The following is a 25228-nucleotide window of genomic DNA, read 5'->3' as shown; positions in this document are numbered from 1 at the left end:
ACTAATTGTTTTGGTCTTTTGAAGAGTTAGCATCGGCAGGATGGACAGGAAGGCCTCCATCAGTGTGATCTGATTCTGTGCTTTAAAGGGGATTGATGTCAAGTCAGCAACATAATTGTTCCTCAAAAAGTGGAAAGTTCATTGAAACTGCCTGGAATATTTAATGAATGTGGAAAAACCAACAATTCTGTTTTAAGGAGATGAGGTGGTGGATGGATGAGGGTGTGCGGTGGATGCAGTTTACATGGATTTCAGTAACGCTCTTACAAGGTTATGCATTAGCAGACTGGTCAAATAAGTAGGAAACCATGGAATCTAGGGAAATTTGACAAATTGGATCCAAAAAATGGTTTAGCGGCAGGAGCTGGAGGCAAAGGTGAAATGATTTTATCATTGGAAGCCCGTGTCCAGTTGCCAAGGGGGTTTTGATGAAGATGCTAGATAAGCCACAAACAGAATGCTGAGTGCAGTACTGGTCATGACACTGTATGCAATAGAGAGAGTGCACAGGAGATTCACCAGGATGTTGCCTCGGCTGGAGCTTTTCAACCATGAAGAGGGACTACAGAAGCTTGCGTTGTTTTCTGTACAGCAGAGAAAGCCAGGAGGTGGAGGGGGAAGACCTGACTGACATGTACACAATGATTAAGGGCACAGAGAGAGTAGATAGAAGAAGCATTTTCCCCCAGTTGTGGGATCAATAACCAGGGGCACAGATTTAAGATAAAGGGCAGGGGGTTTCAAGGGGATTATTTTTTTCACTTAGAAGGTCGTGGGTATTTAGAACTTGCTGCTCGAAAGGATGTCAGGGGCAGGAACCCTCAAACATTTAAGTAGTGCTTTGATGAGCACTTAAAACATCATAGCATAGAAGGCTACGGCCCAATTGCTGGGAAATGGGATGGCAGAAGATGGATGTTTTATGCCTAGTATGGATATGAGGGGCTGAAGAGCCTCCTTCCATGCTGTAAGAGTCAATGATAGAAGTTTCAATTAAAGTCTGCATGAGCAAATTCCCTGCTGTGCGGATTGCACTTCCCAAATTGACCTTCTTATTCAAACATTGCTATATCAATGCCATTTCCGGGCGTAATTTATTTATTTTATTTTTTTCTTGGAACTTACCAAACTCGAGGCACCCAAAAGCCTGGCTTTTTCTCACCCGCTTTTAACTTCAGATTGAGATCCTTTGAGACGCTGACATTGATCCTGAACATGCCATGACAAAGTTCCTAAAACCCACAAAATGCCACAAGAACCATTTGCAAGACATTTGATTATTTACTTTCAAAATTGTAAAGAAAAGTTTAAAACCAGATAAAACAATGGAGGTAGGTATTGTTAAAATATAACAAAGAACTGTAGAAGCTGAAGGTCTGAAACAAACACAGAAATTGCTGGAGAAACTCAGCAGGTCTGGCAGCATCTGTGGAGAGAAGCAGAGTTAGTACTAAGCCATGGAGGAAGCAAAGCTAATAATGGGGACCACGTGTAGCTGAAAATGTGTTGGCTGTGCTGAAAGCAGCCCATGTGATGACTGAGCCTGGGGTGTGGTGGTGGGTAAAGTGTGTGGAAGGAGGTGTCCAGACCCTAAAAGTATTGAACTCAATATTGTGTCCTGAAGGCTGCTGGGTTACCAAGCAGAAAATGAGGTATTGTTATTCCAGCTTGTGCTGAGTTTCACTGGAGCACTGCAGCAAGCCACAGACAGAGATGCTGGCCAGGGAACAGAGTGGTGCGTTGAAGCAGCAGGCAACCGGAAGCTCAACGTCTTTTTTTACTGATATCATACAGTCCATAAAAATGTCCCCAAACTTCCAGTTGCCTTGTCATGTGCCTGTGTGGCTCTGTCATCATACGGGCTACTTTCAGCACAGCCATCACAGTTTCACCTCGTATGGTCCCCATTTTTAACTCTTCTTCCTCCCTGGGTTAGTATCATTCATCTCTCTGTCTGCCTAACTGTCTTTCTCTCTCTCTCTCCGGACTCCATCTCTACCCATTCATTCATTCCCTCCCCCTCTTCCCCACCCTCTGTCATCAGCACAATGTTCTGAAAAAGGGTCACTGGATTCAAAGCATTAACTCTGTTTCCCTCCACATGCTGCCAGACCTGCCGAGTTTCGCCAGCAATTTCTATTTTCATTTGAGGTATGTAATAGCTTTAACAAAGACCATTCAGGTATTATTCATTTCAAAAATATCCTTTCTCCCAAACATAAAATGGTAGGAACGGTTCCCAAAGTTGAAAGTTGGGTTGTTCATGCAAACACAATTTGCCCGCGAGAAGCGATGGGCACTGTAACTTGCTGGTGGTATTACAGCATCTGTTAGATACTGCAGTGCGGTTTGAGTCCAGGGACAGAGCACAGAATCTGAAAATTGGAACCAGATCTTTAAGAATAAAATTGGGTACATTTCCTCTCACACAAACAGCAGTGGAGGTTTGGGACCTTCTTCCACAATTTGCAACTGATACTGGATCAATGGTCAAAATGTAAATCTGAGATCTGAGACTCTTGTTGCTGAAGGTATGAATAAATATGGGCCAAAGGTGGATATCTGGAGTTAGTTCGCAGATCAGCTACAATCTCACATGAAATAGGAGTAGGCCATTCACCTCATAGACTCTGCACCAGTCCTTTCAATAAGATGATAGCTGATCTGATTATGGCTTTAACAGTAATTTCTTGCCTATCCCTCATTATTCTTCACTCCCTTATTGTTCAAAAAACATGTCTAGCTCAGCCTTGAATATATGCAATGATGTAGCTTCAATGGCTTTCTAGGGAAGAGCATTCCAAACTATCAACCTCCGAAAGAAAAAAAATTCTCATCTCTGTTTTATGAGACCTCCCCCATCCCGCTATGTTTAAATTGTGAATCCTCATTCTAGATTCCTCCACAAGAGGAAACATCCTCTTAGCATCTACCCTGTCAAGCCCTCTCAAAATCTTACATTTCAATAATATAGCCTCTCATTCTTCTAAAATTTCAGTAAATTTGGCTCAAACAGTTCAATTATTCCTCATAAGACAGCTCTGGATCAGGCTAGCAAACAGTCTCTGAACTGTTTCAAATTTAAGTGTATCCCTCTTTAAGTGCAGAGACCAAAACTGTTGTAATCTCACCAATATCGCATACCACTGCAGCAGGACTTCCCTGCTTTTGTATTCCATCCCCTGTAACAAACACCAACAATCTGTCTGCCTCATTAAGTGCTGTACTTGCATGTTAATTTTTCTGATTCATGTATAGGCACCCAAATACAGCATCCTGCACTCTCCCACCACTTAAAACATATTTTGTTCCTTCTACTATTCTTGTCGAAGTCGATAGCCTCAAATTTCCCACATTATACGCCAAATTTAAGACAGCCATAAGGTGTCTTAGGAGGAAGAATTGAACATTTTGAGCCAAATTTACTAGAATTTTAGAAGAATGAGAGGTTATATTACTGAAATGTAAGATTCTGAGAGGGCTTGACAGGGTACCTGCTAAGAGGATGTTTCCCCTGCTGGAGGAATCTAGAATGAGGATTCACAAATGCCAAATGCTTGTCTACTCATTTAACTCAGCAATATCTCAGCAATTAGTGGAATGTATTTGGTGATGTTTCTGTGTTCCTAGGTAAGCATAAACATCACATTTGCTACTTCAGGCTTCGCTCCATGCAACTTGTCATCTTACAGCATTTATAGGGAATTAGAAGTGTTTAACATAAAAGATAAGTGGACCTTTCCTAACTATTGTCTGGACTTGGATTCAGTGCACCCAAATGGAGGTGCAAACCGGTGCAAAAAACAAAAATAGTTACATGTTTAAGATGTTACAAACAGTGACATTGACAGTGAGGTGAATACACATGACTATCAATTCTGATGGAAGATCCGTGACCTGAAATGTTAACTTTTTTTCTTCCATTGTTGTCTCCTGAACCGTTGAATATTTCCAGCGCTTTTTGGCTCTTGTTGCATGTGTGGATACAATGGGTAAATGGGTTCCTCCTGCCTGTATCAATCTAACACTGACCACTAGTTTCAAAGTTGATATTTTAAAAGGTGGGGATTGGATAGAAATAAATAAGCCATGAACCTACCATGAGAGAACCAGTAACTCACATCAAAAAAATGGTCATTAATATCATGGCTTGATCATTAAAAATAAATATTTATGGCTGATACAATGAAGTTTTAAAAGGATATTATGACATATAACCATCATTACATAACAGAAGTTTTGTGACAGAGGAACTAAGTTTGGTTGATATATTTTTACAAAAGACGAAGCGCAAACCAGCTCTCCATCTCTGAAAGGCATCACCGAGGAAGGCTGTAGAAATTATCCAAACAAGGGGAAGCCACAAAGTCATGAGATGAGGTGAGAATACTTGGCAAGGAATGATTATAGACTGTTTTAGCCTGGATCAGTGACAAAGCAATTACATTCACTGAAACTCCAAGAAGCAGATGGGGCTCAGTGGGGCACCCCTTCGGTAGTGCCAGTGTGGCATGTCTATTCCTGTTCTTCATTAATTAAAAGGGATGTCTTTCTGGGCTTCACATCAAACATCAGCTTTTCGAGAAGTAAGACGGTAATTAATGAGTGACATAGCACACAGCACTAAAGACATCCCAGAGATTCACAATGGGGCACATTGCAAATCGGCTAGTCCTGGAAGTTTCAATTCACTGACTTGAAAAGTTATACATTTCAACAAGTTTAAACAGTACCGTAGACAATTAGCCAATTGAAGCATCAAAAAAAGAGAAAGATCGCAACTAAATAGTGAGCATTTTTTTTGACTCGCGCCTAGCTTAATAGATGAAAGCTGGAATACAAACAGCCAGTATCTGCTTAAACTCTATGTTTTAATCAACTGAAAAGAAATAGCTTCAAAGCTTTTATTCTGCCATATCATGCCCATGGGAAACAAACTTGATGAGCTCAAACAAATTCAAAGTCAATGAAGAAAGACGGACTTAGATTATCAGTTTAATGATGATAAATCTCTTACCTGTTGGGTGATGTGTGGGTCATTGCATTTTGCAAGTTTTCCAGCAAAAAGCTGCACACCAAAACTTGCAAAAACAAGCATCAGCGTCAGCAGAAGAATTGAAACCTGCAGGAAGAGAAGTTTTCCAGAGGACCAAAAAGTTTCAAAGTCAGCTCAGAATCAAACATAACTTTCACAGTGAATTGGCTAACACTTACATTGAATTAAATCAGATACACAGCATATTCAGCCCAATGAGTCCTGCTGGTATTTTACTCCACTTGCGCTTCCTTCATCTTGTCTCAGTTAAATCTGCCAGAAGATCCTTAATTTCCGCCCTGCTCATGCACTTCTCTAGTTGTCCTTAAATGCATCTACAATGTTCACTTCAAGCATTCCCTGTGCTGGTGGGTTCCACATTCTTACCACTCACGTATTCAACATTTTTCTCCTGAATTCTCAGTTGGATTTCTTGGTGACTGTCTTACATTGCAGGTGCTTACTTGTTCAGATACAATGAGTAAATGGCTTCCTCCTGCTTATATCAATCTAACACTGACCACTAGTTTCAAAGTTGATATTTTAAGAGGTGTGGATTGGATAGAAATAAATAATCCATGAACCTACCATGAGAGAACCAGTAAATCACTTAAAAACGAAAGCATTGTCATCAATATCATGGCTTGATCATTAAAAAGAAATATTTATGGCTGATAAACAGAAGTTTTGTGACAGAGGTACTAAGTTTGGTTCATATGCTTTTACTAAAGAAGAAGCATATACCAGCTCTCCATCTCTGAAAGGCATCACCGAGGAAGGTTGTAGAAATTATCCAAACAAGGGGAAGCCTTGAGTTGGGCCTTCCCCAAAACTGGAAACATTCTCTCTGTATTCACTCTATCAAAGACTTTCAGCATTTTAAAGGCCCCAATCAGGTCACTCCCACTTAAAAAGATTTGCAGATCTATGAGAAAGGGGAGGGAGGCAGTAGAACTTCTCAAATGGCAAAGAGCTTGCACAGGCACAATGGAGCCAATGGCCTCCTTGTATACAGTAAAAACAGATTAGATAGGGCTAGAAGAGGCATATTGGCCTTTCGAGCCCACTCCAACATTCAATTCAATTAAAGATTACAGCTTAATTCCACTTCCCTGCGCATTCTCCATATTCCTTGATTCTCTTGGTGTCCAAACATATATAGATCTTAGTCTTGAATAGACTGAATGACTGAGCATTCACAACTCTCTGGGATAGAAAATTCCAATAGTTCACCACCCTCTGAATGACGCAAGCTCTCCTCATCTCTATCTTAAATCTTAATCTTTCATCCTGAGTTTGGCTATGACTAAGAATCTGAATTCCCTAGTTCTCGATACTCCAGTCAGGAGGAACAATACCTCTGCAACTACGCCGACAAGCTCTCTCAGAGTTTCATACCTTTCAATGGGATCACATCACTGGTACCATTCTGTAAGTTGGGATTCTGACATATGATTCATCTTACTGTTTGCAAAAGACGCAAAGACAACCAGAAATAAAAGAGACAGACGACCCCTTGAGATTTCTTGCCCTGGATGTTCGATTGTGACATTTTTCGGGAATCATGAGCTTAGATTTTGCTTGACCATCTTATGTTTGAAGAGGGGCCGGGTGCACATAAAACAGGACCTTCCCAGCAGCACAAAGCTCACCTCCATAGCATAACAGGTGGGCTGCTGGGTGCCACAACAATGGCTTTTAAATGGACAATTTAGGCCAATCAGCTTGTTTCCAAATAAAAACCAAGAGAACTGCGGATGTTGTAAATCAGGAACAGAAACAAAGTGGCTGGAAAAGCTCAGGGAGTCTGGCAGCGTCTGTGATGAACAAAACAGAGTTAGCGTTTCGGGTCCGTTCTGAGGAAGGGTCACCGGACCCGAAACGTTAACTCTGTTTTCTCCTTCACAGACGCTGCCAGACCTGCTGAGCTTTTCCAGCAACTTCTGTTTTTGTTCCAGCTTGTTTCCAAGCCCAGTTGAATCAGAAAATATGCCACCTGCACCATGTCAGAGTTGGCACAGGCACGCAGATGGAAGTGAGCAGCCCAAGATTTTAAAAGAAAGTTTAAAAAGGGCAGGAGGGGACGCTACTATCCTCGGGTTGGGGAAGAGGGTGTGGTTTGCCCTGCACATGTTGGGGACATGCAGCCAAAACCTGCCTTTTCTTCCTTTGCCGGCTGCTCTCTAAATCTCACTGATCCCTTCCTGAGGCTGACCAGGCGCTCCCTTCAAAATGCCCCTGACTGACCAAATTCCTGGATCCAGTGAACCTTCTTTGCAATCCACCCCACTCTCTGGGCAGTGCCCGTTACTGAGCTCTTGCCACTACTGGGACTGCTGCCAACTAATCAGATTGGTCAATGGGTCCGGAGAGTGACACTTGCTCTCAGTGAGGGATGGACGTCCTACTCTCCATAAGTTCAGCTGCTCACAGTATGGTTTGGGTGTGGGACAGGCTTCAACATTGGTATTTCGGGATCCTGCTGACATTCCTTCCAGGGAAAGGCAGAAAGGGGTGGTCGGGATAGTGAGCAGCTATCCCCACACCACCACTCTCCCCATACAATTCTGCCCATGGTGTGCAAAAGTACAGCTGCACAGGGAGCTATTGTGGAAACCTGGCCCTAAATTCATCGTAAATATGGCTGGGTTTGTAAGACTTTTGGGACTTTTTAGGATGTATCTGTTGACAGTGTGCCATAATCTACGAATGTGACGTGAGTTTGCAGTTATGTTAAGAAATTCCTGGGAAATACCTTTTCTGTTGGAAATATTAGTCAATGTTGATTTTGGCTTGTTACAGTAAAAGTCATAGATTTTGAAATCTTGTCTTGAGATTTCACTGTGCTAGTCGATGAAAAATCTGCATCTCTTTTTAAAGACGATCGCTGTCTACAAAGCCCATCATGTGAGGCCAGTGCGCGCTTCTTCACAAAGGCTCTCTTCCCAAAAACGTGCGGAGGTTGGGGTGACACAACTGTGCTGGATAGATTTTTGTTGGGTAAGGGGATTAAGGGTAATAGAATCAAGGTAGGTTGACCGAGTTAAGAGATGGATTACCCACAGTCTGACAGAATCAAATAGAACTGGCTAGAGGGGCTGAATGGCCTCCACCTGTTCCTATGGTACACCTGTATCGCAGCCCGGGATCCCAAAAAGGTTTGGCTACTTACCAGAAATATCTCTTTGAAACCACTGAATAATTCCCGGAGAACTTTCCTCATCTGTGGGACTAACTTAAATATGCGGAGTGGTCTCAGGCACCGAAGCATCATTAAGAGCTGCGCTCCAGATTTGGCGGGAACATTATGCGGCATCCACCACAGAAAGATCAAACTTTGCTTGAAACAAAAAGAAAATGCAAAGGAGAAGTGGCATTAAAACAAGGCAATGTTCTTCGCAGCAAAGCACAAACACAAAACTCTAAATGTCCAACAGCTGTGGACATGAATGCTAGAACCAATCCTGGGGCAATGGTGAGTGGGACCTTACAAGCAAACTCAAATTCTCAACACAGAGAAGCCACACTGGAAACACAAATGTTTCTTTTTACAGTTACTGATAGGTTGAATGTCCAGAACGGTTATAGGCGATTCAGCCCAATTCAGTTCATGTTGGCATTTATGCTCTGAATGAACCACCTCCCACCCTGCTTCTTCTCAACCAATCAACTTATCCCTCTATTCCCCTCTCCCTCCTGTATTTATCTAACTTACTCTGAATTACACCTGCACAGTTTGTTGCAATTTCTCTGTGGTAGGGAGTTCCATGTTCTCATTATTCCCTAGGCAAACAATTTTCTACTGAATTCCCTATTTCATATTTGTAACCCTCAATTTAGATTTCTGTCATAGGTGGAAACATTTTCTCGCTGTCTGCTTTCATAATTTCAAAGACCTGTATCAGGTCATCATGAGAGATTCTAAAGAAATGTGCCCCTTACATAGTCTTGCTCATTGTTACAACCGTTCATCTTTGTGATTCATTTTTGTATTTTTTTAAGAATGTCGACATCCTTTTGTAATATGGACAGCAGAACTGCTCACAGAACACTGAGTCTGCACAGATCTTTGATGTGTACTTTATTTCTATTTGGTTAACTTTTATCAGAACTGAGTTTGTTCACTGTGTATTTCTTGCTTCGTTGAGGTCTCAGTAGATGGCCTTTGAAACTTTGTAATGGATGATACAGAAACTGAAAGGCTTACAAGGTAAATAAAGATGTCCATCACTCCTCCGAAATCCCTTATGACAGCAGTAGGTGTGAAGAATAGGCCGTCTGCCAAGATCTTTAGATTCAGCTCAATGCTCATGAAAATTACAAAGGCGTACTCAGCTATCTAGAACACAAAAGTCATCAATGAATATACAGGTACACAAAATAAAATGCAAATAATACTACATCAAATCATGCCAGTTGCTCATCAGAAGGACATAAACATAAGATAATTGGCAAATATCCAAGGCTTTGGAGGAGGTGGATGGTGGGGAGAAATGCTTTTTATGTAGCTAATTGCTACAATCTGCATTGCCTGAAAGAGCAGTGAAAGCAGATTCAACAGTAACTTTCAAATGGGGAATTGAATAAATACTTGAAAATGAGAACATTTACAGGGTTGTGTGGAGAGAAAGGTGATGTGGGGCTAAGTGGATAGCTCTATCATCGAGCTACTACAAGGTATGGTGGGCTGAATGGCCTCCTCTGGTGCTGCAGGGTTTGGTGATATACAACTTTAAACCAAAACAACCTTACAATGTGTAAACAACTCAGGGATACCTTTAAAATTAAAATTACAATTAAAATTTGAATCTTGTGTGTTTTAGAACAGGAAGCAATGACGATCATTACAGTTTTATGATTAGGTAATCGAAAAGAAAATTGAGGAGGCCAGTTGGAACAGATGGTTAAGGTACAGTGTGATTTGTCACACCTCACGAGGGATGTGTGCTGGAAATCAAACTCTGCCATTTCCAGAGCTATCACAAAATTTAAAAACTTTCAGCAAACAGGAACAGTGTCCCCCAATTTACCTGCTTGAGAGATTCTGGTTGACAGAAAACACAGACTGAGTTTCTGTACTTAACAATAACAATTAGTTATTACAAATAAATAGATCCTAACCACAAGTAAACAACTACAAACTGCTTCAGAGATAATGGGAACTGCAGATGCTGGAGAATCCAAGATAATAAAGTGTGAAGCTGGATGAACACAGCAGGCCAAGCAGCATCTCAGGAGCACAAAAGCTGATGTTTCCGGCCTAGACCCTCTGATGAAGGGTCTAGGCCCGAAACGTCAGCTTTTGTGCTCCTGAGATGCTGCTGAGCCTGCTGTGTTCATCCAGCTTCACATTTTATTAACTACAAACTGCTGGCATGTAACTTTGAGCAAAAGCTCTAACTCTCTTCTAAAGGCCCCGGACATATACTGACAGACATGGGTAAAGAAAATAAATTGGTATTATGGCAGGAAGGAAAAAAATACATTGGGAAAATAATTCAATTGCACCAATCGTCAGGATTCAGTTCAGGGATTCCCTTTGTTTCCCTGGTGCTTTGTATAACTGACATTTTCTTCAGGTCATTTCACTTCTTCACAGGAGCAACTGGTTCAGGGGAAAGAGAGCCAGAAACCGAAAGAGACCACCCAGAAGCGGGTTAGCTATGCAGCACCCAGTCAAATTGTTGTCAAGTTTACGGCCTTTGACATCCACAATGGGTTACAAAACAATGAGCAACTTATTTCCAGTTGTATCTCACCCCCAACCCGGGCTCCTGGCCTATCTATAAACAGCTTCCCCCACTGCCTGAAAAAAGCAGCAGGGTAAACTTAACCTCCGATGCCTTGAAAAGTGCAGCATTCTCTCCCACAATCCTCAGCCTACGTCTCCTCCTAAGTCCTACATGATATTAAGCAAGATGTCTCCCTTAATGTACAAACAAAGTATCAGTTGAGATTGGACTCACTTTTGGGTCTGTAAACTTCTTGAGTCCCATGATGATCCGAGATCTCCGTACTCCTTATTCCAGACTCCGGTACATTGACAGATTTCATGGCTACACTGTGGTGTTTGTGCCTTCAGTTGCCCTGCTCCTTGATTCTACAAATCTCTCCCTAAATATCTCTCTATCCCCTCCCCAGTTCTTTCTCTCGGTCTTTTCCCATTTTTTTTCCTTTCTCTCTCTGGTTCTCTTTCTTGAAGCATTTGCTCATCTACCTTAACACCTCGTTGCATGGCTCAGGGTCATATTTTGCTTTATAATTTCCTGTGAAGAGCCTTTGGATATTTGACTATGTGACTATGCTATACATGGAAAAGTTGTTGTTGTTATTATTCAAGAAACACTTGGGGTTGCCCTGTGATTATGAAAGAAGTTGTGTAAATGGTCGCATACGTTCCAGAGTTACTTTGATGGCCTCAGGAAGTTAAACGCTTCAAGAATTGGGACATATTGATAAAAGCTAACTACTGCACGTGCTGGAAATCTGAAATAAAAACAACAGAAATATTCATGCATGTCTGGCAGCCTTTGTAGATAACGTAGGCCATCTGGCCCCTCAATTCTGCTGTATATCACTCAACAAGCTTTCCTGCTCCTAAGATGCTGCTTGGCCTGCTGTGTTCATCCAGCTGTACACCTTGTTATCTAAGATCATGGCTGATCTGGTTGTGGACCCCTGTCTGTCCCCCATTAATCCTCAGGCCCCTTATCTTAAACATCATTTCTTGGCTGCAGCAGGTTAACCCTAAAGGAAAGAGTAAGTTCTGGTTGTTTCACATTTCGTTGCACTTGGCCTTTAGTTTATGTTAAATGAATTGCAGCGAGGGTCACAACCCTTCAAATTTTCTGAATGACTTGCCTCAGGAAATCATAAGCATAAGTGGCAAACAAAAATGTGTCACAAATAGGATCATTCTAATTTTCATTTTATGGTTTGTACAGGAATTGATGAATAATTCACAATTAAATGGTTAGGTCAAACTGGTAAAGAAATGCACTGCACAGTCTTAGTTTCAACCTTATAATGATCAGATTCAAGACACAAACTCAAAAACTGCAAGGCTTGTCATCAAATCTACCTCAACCCATTAAGTGCCTGACAAGGAATGGATACTGATGTTATAAATGAAAAAAAAAACCATTACGTTTCAATAGAAAATAACATGAGATCCGTGTCAAGGCAGCTAAGCAACAATAATATTTTAAATGTTGTACATACACATATACATTTGTATAGCACCTTTGATGCTACAAAACAAGGAGTGATTCTCACAAAAAAGTCTGACACTGAGCCACAGAAGGAAGTACCATGTGTGGTGACCAAAAGCTTAATGAAAGCAGTAGGATGTTACACAGTATCCATAGAGGACAGAGTGATTGAGAGGCTGCAAGTTCAGGAATTCCTGAACTAGGGTCCAGACAGGAAAAGGCATGACCATCGGCAGTGCAGAAACTAAAACTGACAATGCACAAACAGCCAGGATTGGACATGTGCAGATATCTCAAAGGGTTACAGGGATGGAGTGAGCTAAATAAGTTGTAGAATGGATATTTATGTATGTTTAGTTTTTGGTTTTATTCTGCCTGAATAAACCACATCAGAAATGCAACAGGTTCCAGGTAGGAGCTGTGGACCTTTCAGATTTACTCTGGGGTCTCCAACATTAGAAGATTAATCTCCTGAGCCCTGTAGAAAAAGCTAACACTCAAGAGAAAAGAAAATTTAAATTATATTTGGAGACCAGGAGGCACAATCTGTTTTACAGGGTGGGGCAGTTGGAGTTATACAATCATGTGCATGGCCATCTCCGAGCTGAGGGGAAGTAACCAACCTCTCAATCTTTAACCACACATCCACCCTCACATTTGCCAACATTTCCAGCATCGGAAGATTGTTCAGGGCAACGAGCATTTTCACCATTAACCTTCATCTGTTTTTCAAATCGTTACTTCGGTGGGTTTCATGACGAAGTAATGGCAATATGTTTCCATGTCAGAATAGCATGTGGCTTAGAGGAGAACTTGCAGCTGGTGGTGTTCCTGTGCATCTGCTGCTCTTGTCTTTCTGGATGATATAGGTCGTGGTTTTGGAAGATACTGTCAGAGGGGTCTCGGCGATTCTAAATATTGCTGGCACTATGCACTGGTAGTAAAAGGAGTGAATGTTGAAAGTGGTAATTGGGTGCCAGTCAAACTGGATGCTTTGTCCTGGATGGTATGCTTCTTGAATGTTGTTAAAGTTGTGCTTGTCCAGGCAAATGAAGAGTATGCCACCACATTACTGATCTGTGCCGTGTTGATGATGCACAGACTTAGGCGAGTTAGTAAGGTAAGTTACCCACCACAGAATTCCTTGCCTGACTTGCTGTTATAGCCTAATTATTACATGGCTGATCTAGTACAGTTTCTAGTCAATAGTAAACCCCAGGATGTTAATAGTGGGAAATTCAGCACATGTAGTGCCACTGAATGTCAATGGGTGATGGTTAAATTCTCTCTTGTTGGAGATGATCATTGTTTCGCATTTTGGTGGTTAATAACATTCATGGCACACATCTGCACAAGCATAGACATTTTCCAAGTTTTGCTGCATTTGAACACAAACTACTTTGGTATCTTAGCAGTTGTGAACGGTACTGAACATTGTGCGGCATAGCAGCACACTGATTAGTACTGCTACGGTTGGGAACTGAGGGCAATTCTAGCCTCAGGCGACTGTCTGTGTGGAGTTTGCACATACTCCCCATGTCTGCAAGGCTTTCCTCCAGATGGTATGGTTTCCTCCCACAGTCCAAAGATGTGCAGGTTAGGTGGATTTGACATGCTAAATTGTCCCATAGTGTCCAGGGATGTGCAGGCTAGGTGGGTCGGCCATGGGAGAAAACCCATGCAGCAAATAGAGGGGGCTCAGAAGATATTTGCAAGTTAATTGCAGACTTGAGAACTAGATAGTCTCTTTCTGCACTGTAGGGATTCTATGATTCTACGAACTGATATCCTCCCGTCTAACCTTATGATGATAGGAAGGCCATTGATGTAGCAATTAATATATAATAAATATTTAGTATTTATGTAGAACTTATCATAACCTCAAGACATTCCACAGCACTTTGCATCCAATAAAATTCACTTGTAGTGTCACTGTTGAGATGCAGGAAATATTGTGGACAGATTTGGTCACCCTGTTATAGGAAAGTCATGGTTAAACTGGAAAGCATGCAAAGAAGATTTATGAGCATGTTGCCAGGGCCAGCAGGTCTGAGTTGTAGGGAGAGGTTGGCCAGGAATTCCTTGGAATGTAGGATAATGAGGAGTGACCTTATTGAGATGTATAACATCATGAGGGGCATAGCTAGGATGAATGCATATAGATGGGGAATTGAAAATTAGAGGGCATAGGTTTAAGGTGAGAGGGAAAGATTTAAGAAGGTCCTGAAGGATAACCTCTTCATGCAGAGAGTGGTGTGTATGTGGAATGAGCTGCCAGAGAAACAGGTTGAAGGGTACAATAACAACATTTAAAAAACAATTGGATAGGTACACGGATTTAGAGGGATATGGAACTAGCTGAGTGGACATCATGGTCAGCATGGACCAGTTTGGGTCAAAGGGCCTGTTTCCATGCTGTATTACTCTATGACTCTTAATTCAACAAATTTGTGCACAGTAACAGTAAGCTCCTACAAACAACAATGAAATCGTAATGACCAGGCAATATGTTTGATGCTGATTAGAGGACAGGGAGAATTCTCCTGTTCTTCTTCAAAGTAGCACCATAGGACTTTTCTGTTCAGTTGAGAGAGGAGAAAGGGCCTCAATTTAACATCTCAAACAAAAGAAAACAGCCCAGGGAGTGCAGCAGTCCTTTGGTACTACAATGGGAGCACTAGCTTGGATTTTTCTCTGAACTGGGCCTGAACCCACGAATATCTGACTTAGAGGTGACAGCGTGACCCGCTGAAGCACAAACGGCACTGTTGACGCGCTCGCTCCATTCAAACATGGCAAGAAAATCAGGAATGCACGGGGGGAAATGGAACACTCAATTTTAAATAAGGCACTGAGTTGTTTCCATGATGCATAGCGACAGTAGGATGTTGGCTAATTTAAGTGCAGACACATGACTGTTGTAATGTTACCTGCAAAGTAGGTGTGTGCATAACTGTGGTAAAAGGTGTTTCAAACATCATGGATATGCACGAGCAGATTGTAACGACAATCATCACCCAGTCAAGATACGTGACTAATCCAAGTAAATCACTAGCAGACAGGAGAATAAAACAATTACTCTGTGAAGAACATGCTCAAGTCATTGCATTATTAACCAGAGGGGAGAGACTGAAGCTAATTGACAAAACAGCCAGAGACAAGATGAAGAGAAGATTGTTATATAACAATCAAAAATGGTCCAGAATCAGCTGCCTAAAGGCCTGTGGAGGCAAGTTCAACAGTAATTTTGAAAAGGGAATTGGATTAAATACCTAAGGGGGAATATTTGTTGGGTTTTATGGACGAACAGAGGAGAGGAACTAATTTCGATAGCTCTTTCACGGAAACAAAAGATGAATGACCTGCCTCACTTCTATAATGTTTGAGGACATATTTTCTTTACTCATTTTGTTCTGAAAGCATGCACTCTCTCATTTGCTTGGGATCAGGATTAGCTCATGTACAGCCAGGGCTGCACTTTTCCAGGGCTGGGAGTTTTGCGGAGTTATGCAAATGATCCCGTTTCCAGAACGTGGCTTGGGAATCTGGTTTTGGAGAATGTGAGATTCCTCACCTCCAAGCTTAGGTCAGAGTGAGGGCCTCCTGAAAATTTCCAGGTGACTTTCATAGATTTCACACCATCTCAGTACATAATACATTGTTGAGAGACAATGTCATAGTGGTAAATTAGAAGGCCAATTTAACATTCTGGAGGTATGGGTTTAAATTCCACCAGGACAACTGGTGGAGTTTAAATTTCATTTAAAAACCTGGAATATAAAGCTGGTCTCAGTAATGTTGACCATGGCAACCATCAACAGTTATTGTGAAAACTTATCTGTTCACTCGCATTCTTGGAGGGAGGGAAATCTGCTGTCCTCACTTGGTCTGGCCTACATGGAACTCCAGACTCAAAGTAAGGTGTTTGACTTTTGAATCCTTCTGAAATGCCCTGGCAAACCACTCAGTTCCAGGCCATCTCGAGATGGTCACCAAAAACTGGACTTGACAACAGAGACCATCACGTAAGAAAATGATCATCGCATGATTTACATGCAATGCTGTTCTCATCAAGTAACAAGGTGAACAGAAACTAAAACTTACTACAATTGATGGTACTTGGTATTTTTTACTGCTCCAGTAATTGGATCAGTCTTGGATCTGGAAGATAAGAACTGCATTGTGACACATGAGATCAATGCTCCTCATTTTCAAACTTCTCATCTTTATTTTCAAATCGCTCTAAACCTTTCACCGTCTCTGTCACATCTTCCAATTCTGCAACCCTCCAAGATTTCCAAGTCCCTTATATCTGAATAAACTCCTCTGAGACATTTTAGGAGATTGTGCTATGTCAAAGGCGCTCTATAAATAAATTTCTTCCCAATGCACCAGAAACAAAAAGAGTGAGGTTTAGTGCCAACAGCAGAAATGAACAAGTCTGCCCCCTTAGTTTAAGTCCCAGTCATTTTACCCACTGACAGTCCTTTATAATCTGCTTAAAATGTTCTGATCAATTGTCCAGCCACATGTGAATGGAGTCTTTATGGACGGTTCAGAAGAGATTTGCCAGGATGTTGCTAGGCATAGGAGGTTTGAGTTACAAAGAAAGGCTGGGACATTTTTCATTGGAGTGTACGAGGTTGAGAGGTGACAACAGGGTTTATACAATCATGAGGGGTATAGGTGGGGTTAATGGTAGGTGTCTTTTCCTTAGGGTGGGGATTTCAAAAGTAGGGGGCATATTTTCAAGGTGAGAGGAGAGAGATTTAAAGAAGACATGAGGGGCAAATATTTTACACAGAGTGGTTCACATGAGGAATGAACTTCCTGAAGAAATGGTGGATGTAGGCACAGTTACAATGTCTAAACAACACTTAAATACATGAATAGGAAAGGTTTGGAGGGATATGGGCTGGGATCAGGAAGGTGGGATGAGTTTAGTTTGGGATAATGTTTGGCATGGGCTGATGAGACCAAAGGGTGTGTTGCTTGCTGTAAGTCACTATAATAACCACACAAAATTACAAAAGCAAAGAACATTTTGGCCCAGAAGCCTCTGGGCATATTACTGTGAGTACCAAGGAACTGGCATTCTTTCTTGCATTTTTGAGGCCATTTTTTAATGCTCTGTAACCTATTCGGAGGGTAACAGTGCAGTGACAGAAATGGGACTTTAACCGACTGGGATGTAAAGAATTAGAAAGGAACAGAGCAAGCACATGGAATGAAACTGGGTGAACTAGAGTAAATCAGGGATAGAAAGAGAAGAGGAAAAGAAAGAGCGGACTTACGTAGAGAGATAAATAGAGAGATAGAAAGAATGGGAGGGAGGGAGAGGGAGAGAAATAAATATTAATCCTAACTTTGTGGTGTGGTTAATGTGTAATGCATGCACAAATGCAGAACATTTCCCGAAGCTCGTGGGGAAGGTGAGGATGAGTCGCTGTTTAGTGTGCGGTTGACAGTGGTGCTTACATTCTCCAGAGATGGTCCAGCAACTTGCGATGGTTCCCACTCAGTGCATCTCACTGTGGCACAAGTTGGCTGGCTCTGTTTATGTATTGATAATGTAAGGGCCACTGGACTCACCTATTTCTGAAGAAGATTCCAGACACATAAAACCCAAGTGCAGTAGAAAACGTTTTTATCTGTCGAGAGGGACTTACGCATTAAATCGGGCCCTCACGACCAGGCGGCAGAATGTTCTAAACTTGTGCTCTCGACCAACTATAAAGAGAGGTTTGTCAAAATAAGGGTGATTTTCACGTAATTCTTCCTCTTGAACCTTGCTGAAGAGAGAGATAGAATGGGAAATTTTTAAATTAAGATGTTGCTAAAATGCTTTTCAGAAGATAAAACAGAATTGAAAATGTTTGTGGAGAGCAGCAAAGTTACCGCTTCATTTCAGCTTGTTCCTTTTTTTCCTGAATCATCTTTATTTCACTGTCTTCCCTTTGAGCGTTTCGATATCGTACTGTGCTGGAGTGCTAGATAAGGTTAGGCAATTTTTATTTTGTGTATTGAGAGGAACATATTAATAAACATCCACCACAAAACAAACCAAGTTTCTGTCAGTAATCAGGAACAGAACTTAAATTTCTGGGTAATAACTTACATTTGTAGGTACTAGTGCTTAAAATTAATAAGTGAGAGATTTGGACTAATAACCTGTACATAAGTTTCACCACTGCAGAAAATTACTTTAAATTCAGTTAATTACAAATAAAACCTGAAATTAAAAAAATCTACCATCACTAATGGCAACTGTTGTCATCAAAACTCATATGGTCCACTGAAAAGGGAATCTGCCGTCCTCATCCAGCCTGGGCTAGAAATATTTCCAAACTGTTTGATAAGGTACCACACTTTAAACTGCTTAATCAGATTAAAAACCAATGGTGTTGGGATGGTATGTTCGCATGGATAGAGGATTGGTTAGCTAGGAGAAGACAGAGAGTTGAGATAAGAAGGGCATTTTCAGAATGGTAATAGTCAGTGCTAAGGCCACAATTATTACAATATATATTAATGACTTGGATGAGGGAAGTGAATTTCATATAGACAAGTTTGTGGATGATACAAAAATAGATGGGAAGGCAAGTAACAATGATGATATAAAGATTTTATAGGGAAATATAGACAGATCAAGTGAATGGGCAAAAGCATGGCAAATGAAATACAATTGGGAAAATGTGAGATTATGTTATTTGGCAGGACATATAGAAGAAGTGAATATTATTTAAATGGAGAAAGACTGCAGAAAGCTGAAACACAACAGGATTTGGAAGACTTCCTGGAGAAATCATGAAATGCCAATGCATAAGCTCAGCAGATAATAGGGAAGGCCAATGGTAAATTAGCTTCTATTGCAAAGGAAATGGCATGCAAATATGGGGCGGTCTTGCTATAACCTGCATCAGTCACAAGTAAGACCACTTCAAGAATCCTTTGAATAGCTTTTCCACACTTATCTAAGCGAGCAAGTCCACAGAAGGTTCACTAGCTTGATCACAAATTTAGAACAATTTTCTTAGGAGGCAAGGTTGAGTTAGTGGGTTCACTTACTGCAGTTCAGAAGAATAACAGGCAAAGTTACTGAAACATGTAAGACTCTTACAGGCTTGACAGGGTAGATGCAGAGAGGCAGATTCTTGTCAGAGAGTCTGGAAAATCTCAGAGTCTCCCAGACAGAATAAAGATGAAAAGGAATTCATTCTCTTAGAGTGTAGCTAATATGTGGAATTCTTAACTACAGGGGACTAGTGAGGCTGGGTCATTTTTTTTATTCACTCATGGGATGTTGGAATTGTTGTCTGGGCCAGCATTTATTGCGTATCCCTATGTGGCTTTGAGGTGGTGGTGAACTGCCTTCTCGAACCACTGCAGTCCATGTGCTGTAGGTAGAACCACAATGCCATTAGGGAGGGAATTCCAAGAGATTGACCCAGTGACGCTGAAAGAAAGGCAACATACTACAAGCCAAGATTGTGAGTGGCTTGGAAAGGAACTTGTAGGTTGGTGGTGTTCCCATGAATCTGTTGCACTTGTCTTTCTAGATGGCAGTGGTTGTACTTTTGGAAGGTGCTGTCTAAGGATCCTTGGTGAACTTGGAGACTTGTATCAAGGCTGATAGAGACAGATTTTTAACCATTAAGGGAACTGTGCTACTGGGAAGAGGTAGCAAAGTGGAACTGGGAATAAAGAGATCAACATGATCTCTTTGAAAGGTGGAGCAGACTTGATGGGCCAAATGGCCTACATCTGCCCCTGCTCTTAACTCTTCTCTGAAATGGCTAAACAAGCCACTCACTTCATTCAAGAAGATGGCTCACCACTACCTGCTCAACAGTAATTGGGGAAGGGCAACATTTGGTCAGTGGCACCCACAACTAAACACAAAGGGCACTGATTGAATATAATGGGCCAGATTTTACTGTCATGTGGATCTTACAGTGTCTATCTTTTGAAATAAATACAGAAAATGGTGGAGAACCCTCAGCAGCTCAGGCAGCATTGAGCTGAAATTTTAAATCTGTTTCTCTTAGAAGAACATAAGAAATTAGAGCAGGAGAAGGTCATTTGGGCCTCTCAAGCCTGGCCCACTGATCAATAAGATCACAGTTGATCTGCCCAAGGCCTTAGTTCCTTTCGTGAGGCCAGCTCCTCATAGTTGTCAACTCCTCTTTAAGTGCTTTCAGTGATCAATCTGCCACAACTCTCTGAGGTAGCCTTCTTCGCTGTCCACTACACCTCCAGTTTTTGTGTCATTGGCAAACTTACTAACCATAGCTCTGATGTTCACATCTAAACCATTTATATAAATGATGTAAGGCAGTGGACCCAGCGCCGATCGTGGAAACATCTTCTCAACATTTACTTTGTCAAGCCCTGTCAGAATTATGTTTGTTTCAATAAGATTGCTGTCATTCTTTTAAATATAACGAATAAAAGGTTAGCCTATTTAACTATTCTTGATTGGTCAATCCCTTCATTCTAGAAATCAGCCTACAGAATCTGTAGCCTTAGGAGCATCTTGTAAAACTGCAACAAGATTTCCCTATTTTTAAACTCCAACCTCTTTCTTAATTACTTGCTACATCTGCAAGCTAACTTTTTGTGCTTCATGCACTCTAACACCCAGATACTTCTGCACTTCACCTTTTTCTTCCATCTCTCCACTTAAATAATAATCTACATTTTGAGTCTTCCTACTTGAATTTCACCTCTCCATCGATGCTGCTTGAGTGTTCTTCTATCTTCAGTTTAGCATGTGCAATACCTGAGTTAGCTGTTAACTTGCCTTTGTATTTTTAGGGTCTTAAACTTTATGGCACAACAAATCGCAAAAAGCACGAGCTAATATTGCTACATCGAGGGAAATTTGAGCAGCCAGGGGAAGCAAATGGGAATCTCCTTGACCAGATTGTTGAATTGTGAAATTAACCCTGCACAGTCTGAGACAAAACTGTCAATGAGATTGGGTAAATTCAATGCCATGTCAGGTGCGGGAAGAAATAAACACAGGGAAAAAAAGATTGGAGGAAATATATAGAGAGAGAAAGGGAAGACAGGAAAGTAAAATGCAATTTAAAAATTTTGTTATACATTTTTCAAGTTTTCAACAATAATTAAAAGCTGAAAAATGATGTTCCATTCTTGTAACAGGCATTTTTCAGGGCCAGTAAGGGTTTTGAGATGTAATCAATACACATCACTCTGTTTAAAAGGACGTTTAAACTAAATAAACAGGGAACAACTCTTTCTGATGAATACAGTCCATTCCTACAATATCACTAACGGGAACTCTGTGCAGTTCAATACATTTCAAAAGTGAGGCAGACAGCAAGATGACATTTTGGTGAAGATAGTGGTGAATCAGCACCTTTTGGATGTGAACTTTTGGATTTCTGAGTGCAACTGTGCCTCTGTCCTTGCCTGAAGCAATTGTTACCATTAATATACAGTGGGAGTCATTATCCTCAGGTGTTATTTGACAGAAAAGTCTGGCCCATTCAATATCTTGTTATTGATATACTCAATATTTATTTTCTGGTCTTGGACTCGATATCTTTGGTAGTCATGGAAACATGCTAGCAGCAGGAGAGGGTAAGCGCTAGCTATCACACCAAGGTTATTTTCTCACTCACATCTTGTGTCAGCGTTTCCAATGATTTCCCTCTGCTGATTCTCTGACTGCTTGAACCATGTCGTAGGGACCTGAAATGACAAGTACGATAATCAATGCACTGTATTCAAATGAGCGCCTTCCTCCAGCCATAAGTAAGGTGACTGATCAAAGCATGGAAATGAAAAGAAAATCGCAAAGATATCTGCAGATCCCTTATGTTATAAATGCTCATGCATGTTAAATTTCTGACAGCAATTTGTGAAGGAGACCAAAAGTCAATTGTTGTTGAGTTGTAGATTTATTGACAAAGTGAGACATTACAAATGCATAACTGCTAACTCTACAGCCCTCTAACAATAAGAACTTCTTTATACATGCTTGTGTTGTCATCCATTGAATGATGTCCTCCCCACCTATTATATACTTAACCTTAAATCATACAACTAACAGTGGGGGACATTCAGTAATGGACCATAAAGACAGTATGTTTTTGTACAGAAACCACACTTTAAAAAAAAGGCAATTTTAATAATAAGTGCCAATCTTAATAAAGATTCAGATCTGTGAAATGTTACATTTCAAAACTAATCTGCAAAGCATCAATGTTGCCAGTGGTGTCCATTTGTTACATAAAATTGTTAGCTATCCTTCCAGTTTTCATAGTTCACAGTTCCCCAGAAGATGCCTACAAAGTGGGGATAGAGACTTTCCTGATTGACATTTTGCACGCGTGTTACGTGGAAATTACAGGCCAATGACCTAGTGGTATTTTTGCTAGACTATTAATCCAGAGACCCAGGGTTCAAATCCCACCAGGGCAGATGGTTGAATCTCAGTTCACTGAAAGTCTGAAACTGAACATCATTAAATGATGATCTTTTTGATTGCTGGAAAACCCTGTCTGGTTCACTAATGTCCTTCAGGGAAGGAAACTGCTGTCCTCACGTGATCTGGACAAGTGACTCCATATCCATTAAGATGTGGTTGACTTTAAACTGCCCTCTCATTGGCCTGGCACGCCACTAACAGAGTCATACAGCAGGGAAACAGACCCTTTCGTCCAACTTGTCTGCGCTGACCAAACATCCCAACCTGACCCAGTCCCATTTGCCAGCATTTGGCCCATATCCCTCTGAACCTTTCTATTCATGTACACATCCAAATGTCTTTCAGATGTTGTAATTGTACTAGCCTCCACCACTTCCCCCGGCAGCTTGTTTCATAAACGCATCACCCTCTATGTGAAAAAGTTACCTCTCAGGTGCTTTTTAAATCTTTCCTCTCTCACCTTAAACCTATGCCCTCTAGTTTTGCACTACCTCACCAGAGGGAAAAGGCCTTGACTATTCACCCCATCCATGCTGTTCATTATTTTATAAACCTCAATAAGGTTACCTCTCGCCCTCTGATGCTCCGGGGAAACAAGTCCCAGCTTATTCAGTCTCTCCCTTTAACTCAAGTCCCTCCAAACTCGGCAACATCTTGGTAATTTTTTTCTGCACCCTCCCATGTTAAACAATATCCTTCCCATTGAAGGGTGACCTGAATTGTGTGCAATATTCCAAAAGTGGCCTGAGCATTCAAAGGTAACAATTGTAACAAAAAACTCAGAAAAGAAATTAAACCAGATGGATCACCAGGTGTTGACCCAAGCACTGTAAATGACAACGGCAAAACAGCCCTGTCGACCCTGAAAAAATCCTCCTTACTAGCATTTGGGGTCCAGTGCCAAAGCTGTGACAGCGGTCTCACAGACTAGTCAAGTAATTGCCTGACTCAGTCATACTCATGAAATCATACCTTAGAGACAATGTCTCAGACACAGCCACTACCATCTCAACAGAGGTTGAGTCTTCAACCTGGGAGTCTTCAACATTGACTCCAGACTCCATGAAATCTCAGGCATTAAGTCAAACATAGGCAAAGAAACCTCCTCCTTATTACCATGGCGATTAATATCATAACCTGTGCTCCTTCATTTTGAAGACCACTTGGAGGAAGCATTGATGGTGGCAAAGGCACAGAATGTACTCTGGGATGGGGAATTCAATGTGCACCACACTCGTAGCAACAATTCTGGTCTAACTTAACGGGTCCTAAAGGACATTGCTGCTAGACTGGGTCTGTGGCAGGTGGTGAGGGAACCAACAAGAGGGAAAAACTGATCTCATCCTTAACAATCTGCCAGCTGCAGACGCAAGTGTCCATGACAGTATTGCTAGGTGTAACCACTGCACAGTCCTTGTGGAGACAAAGCTTACACGTTGACAATACCTTCCATTGTGTTGTGTGGCACTGTCACTGTGCTAAATGGGACAGACTTTAAACAGATCTAGCAACTCAACACCGAGCATCCATGAAGTGAGTCATTAGCAGCTGCAGAATCATACTCCAACATGATCTGCAACCTCACGGCCCAGCATATCCCCCACTCAACCATCACCATCAATTGGAGATCAAAACAGAAATTGCTGGAGAAACTCAGCAGTTCTCACAGCATCTGTGGAGACTTAAAAGCTTTGGGTCCAGTCACCAGCTTTAGTGATTTCAATTAATAAACACAGCGTCCATGATGAATCTGCCATCTCTGACATCCATGCAAATTTTGGTCAACCAAAATCTCCCTGAAGCTTTATTGGGTTTCCTTCTCACATGTTTTAACTGCAGCCTTCAGGACACCTGAGTTGTTACCTGCGTTCTTGACGGATATGGTGCTGGACGCTCAAAATAGAACGCTCTTTTGCAGGCTGCCCTTCAAAGGATCCACTCAACATTCGCTGCCGAGTGCAGGCCCTGTGGAAACCAGATGAAATAGACACAAATATATTACCAATGACTTCTCAATTGTGTTCTCTTGGCAACGGTGGATCAGAATAATCTATTTTTAAATGTAAAAAAGACGGAGACACTGATTTGGGTGCAAATTGCATTGGTTTTGTGAAGCTTATGTCTTTTTCCATATAATCTCTGCGCAAATTCATTTACACATCATCAAAGTCACATTCCTCCATGATTGTGGTCCAACTACATTTTCAGAGATTTTGCTTCAGAAAGTATTCCTTGATATATTTAAGATCGGTAACTTGGCAAAGTTTCATGAATAGAGCAGCAAACATGGGATTGCAAAAATGAAGAATTTTAAATCTCGGCATCATTCTAGCATCAGAAAGTAATCCAATTTTAAACATTCAAAATTTTTCAGTGAACATTACTGAACTCCAAAGATCCAGCTTCATTGTTTGAAACTTATTGGGTGGTCCACAACTGATAGAAACTCATGCCGATTAACTCACCCTGGGGGTATGATCAATCTCGTGTTTAAGGCCCACTTCTAGCACAATTTTAAGCCAC

General features: G+C 41.3%; 1 protein-coding gene across 3 annotated transcripts in view; it reads right to left on the bottom strand.

Annotated features, from left to right (window-relative positions):
• Window positions 1–25228, bottom strand: part of nalcn (sodium leak channel, non-selective) — a 226952-nt gene that overhangs the window by 50786 nt on the left and 150938 nt on the right. For all 3 annotated transcript variants that reach the window (XM_059646460.1, XM_059646459.1, XM_059646461.1), the window contains exons 19-28: window positions 24569–24670; window positions 21897–21966; window positions 18145–18236; window positions 17916–18038; window positions 16351–16407; window positions 15177–15297; window positions 9243–9374; window positions 8208–8375; window positions 5018–5122; window positions 1126–1232 (exon numbers count right to left, since the gene is read on the bottom strand). In XM_059646460.1, coding sequence (XP_059502443.1) covers window positions 1126–1232; window positions 5018–5122; window positions 8208–8375; window positions 9243–9374; window positions 15177–15297; window positions 16351–16407; window positions 17916–18038; window positions 18145–18236; window positions 21897–21966; window positions 24569–24670 — 1077 coding nt within the window. The remainder of the gene's footprint in view (window positions 1–1125; window positions 1233–5017; window positions 5123–8207; window positions 8376–9242; window positions 9375–15176; window positions 15298–16350; window positions 16408–17915; window positions 18039–18144; window positions 18237–21896; window positions 21967–24568; window positions 24671–25228) is intronic.

The sequence above is a fragment of the Stegostoma tigrinum genome, chromosome 6, assembly GCF_030684315.1.
Source record: "Stegostoma tigrinum isolate sSteTig4 chromosome 6, sSteTig4.hap1, whole genome shotgun sequence".
Lineage (NCBI taxonomy): Eukaryota > Metazoa > Chordata > Chondrichthyes > Orectolobiformes > Stegostomatidae > Stegostoma > Stegostoma tigrinum.
Note: the sequence above shows the minus strand (reverse complement) of the source record. Positions and strands in the feature narration are given on the sequence as shown.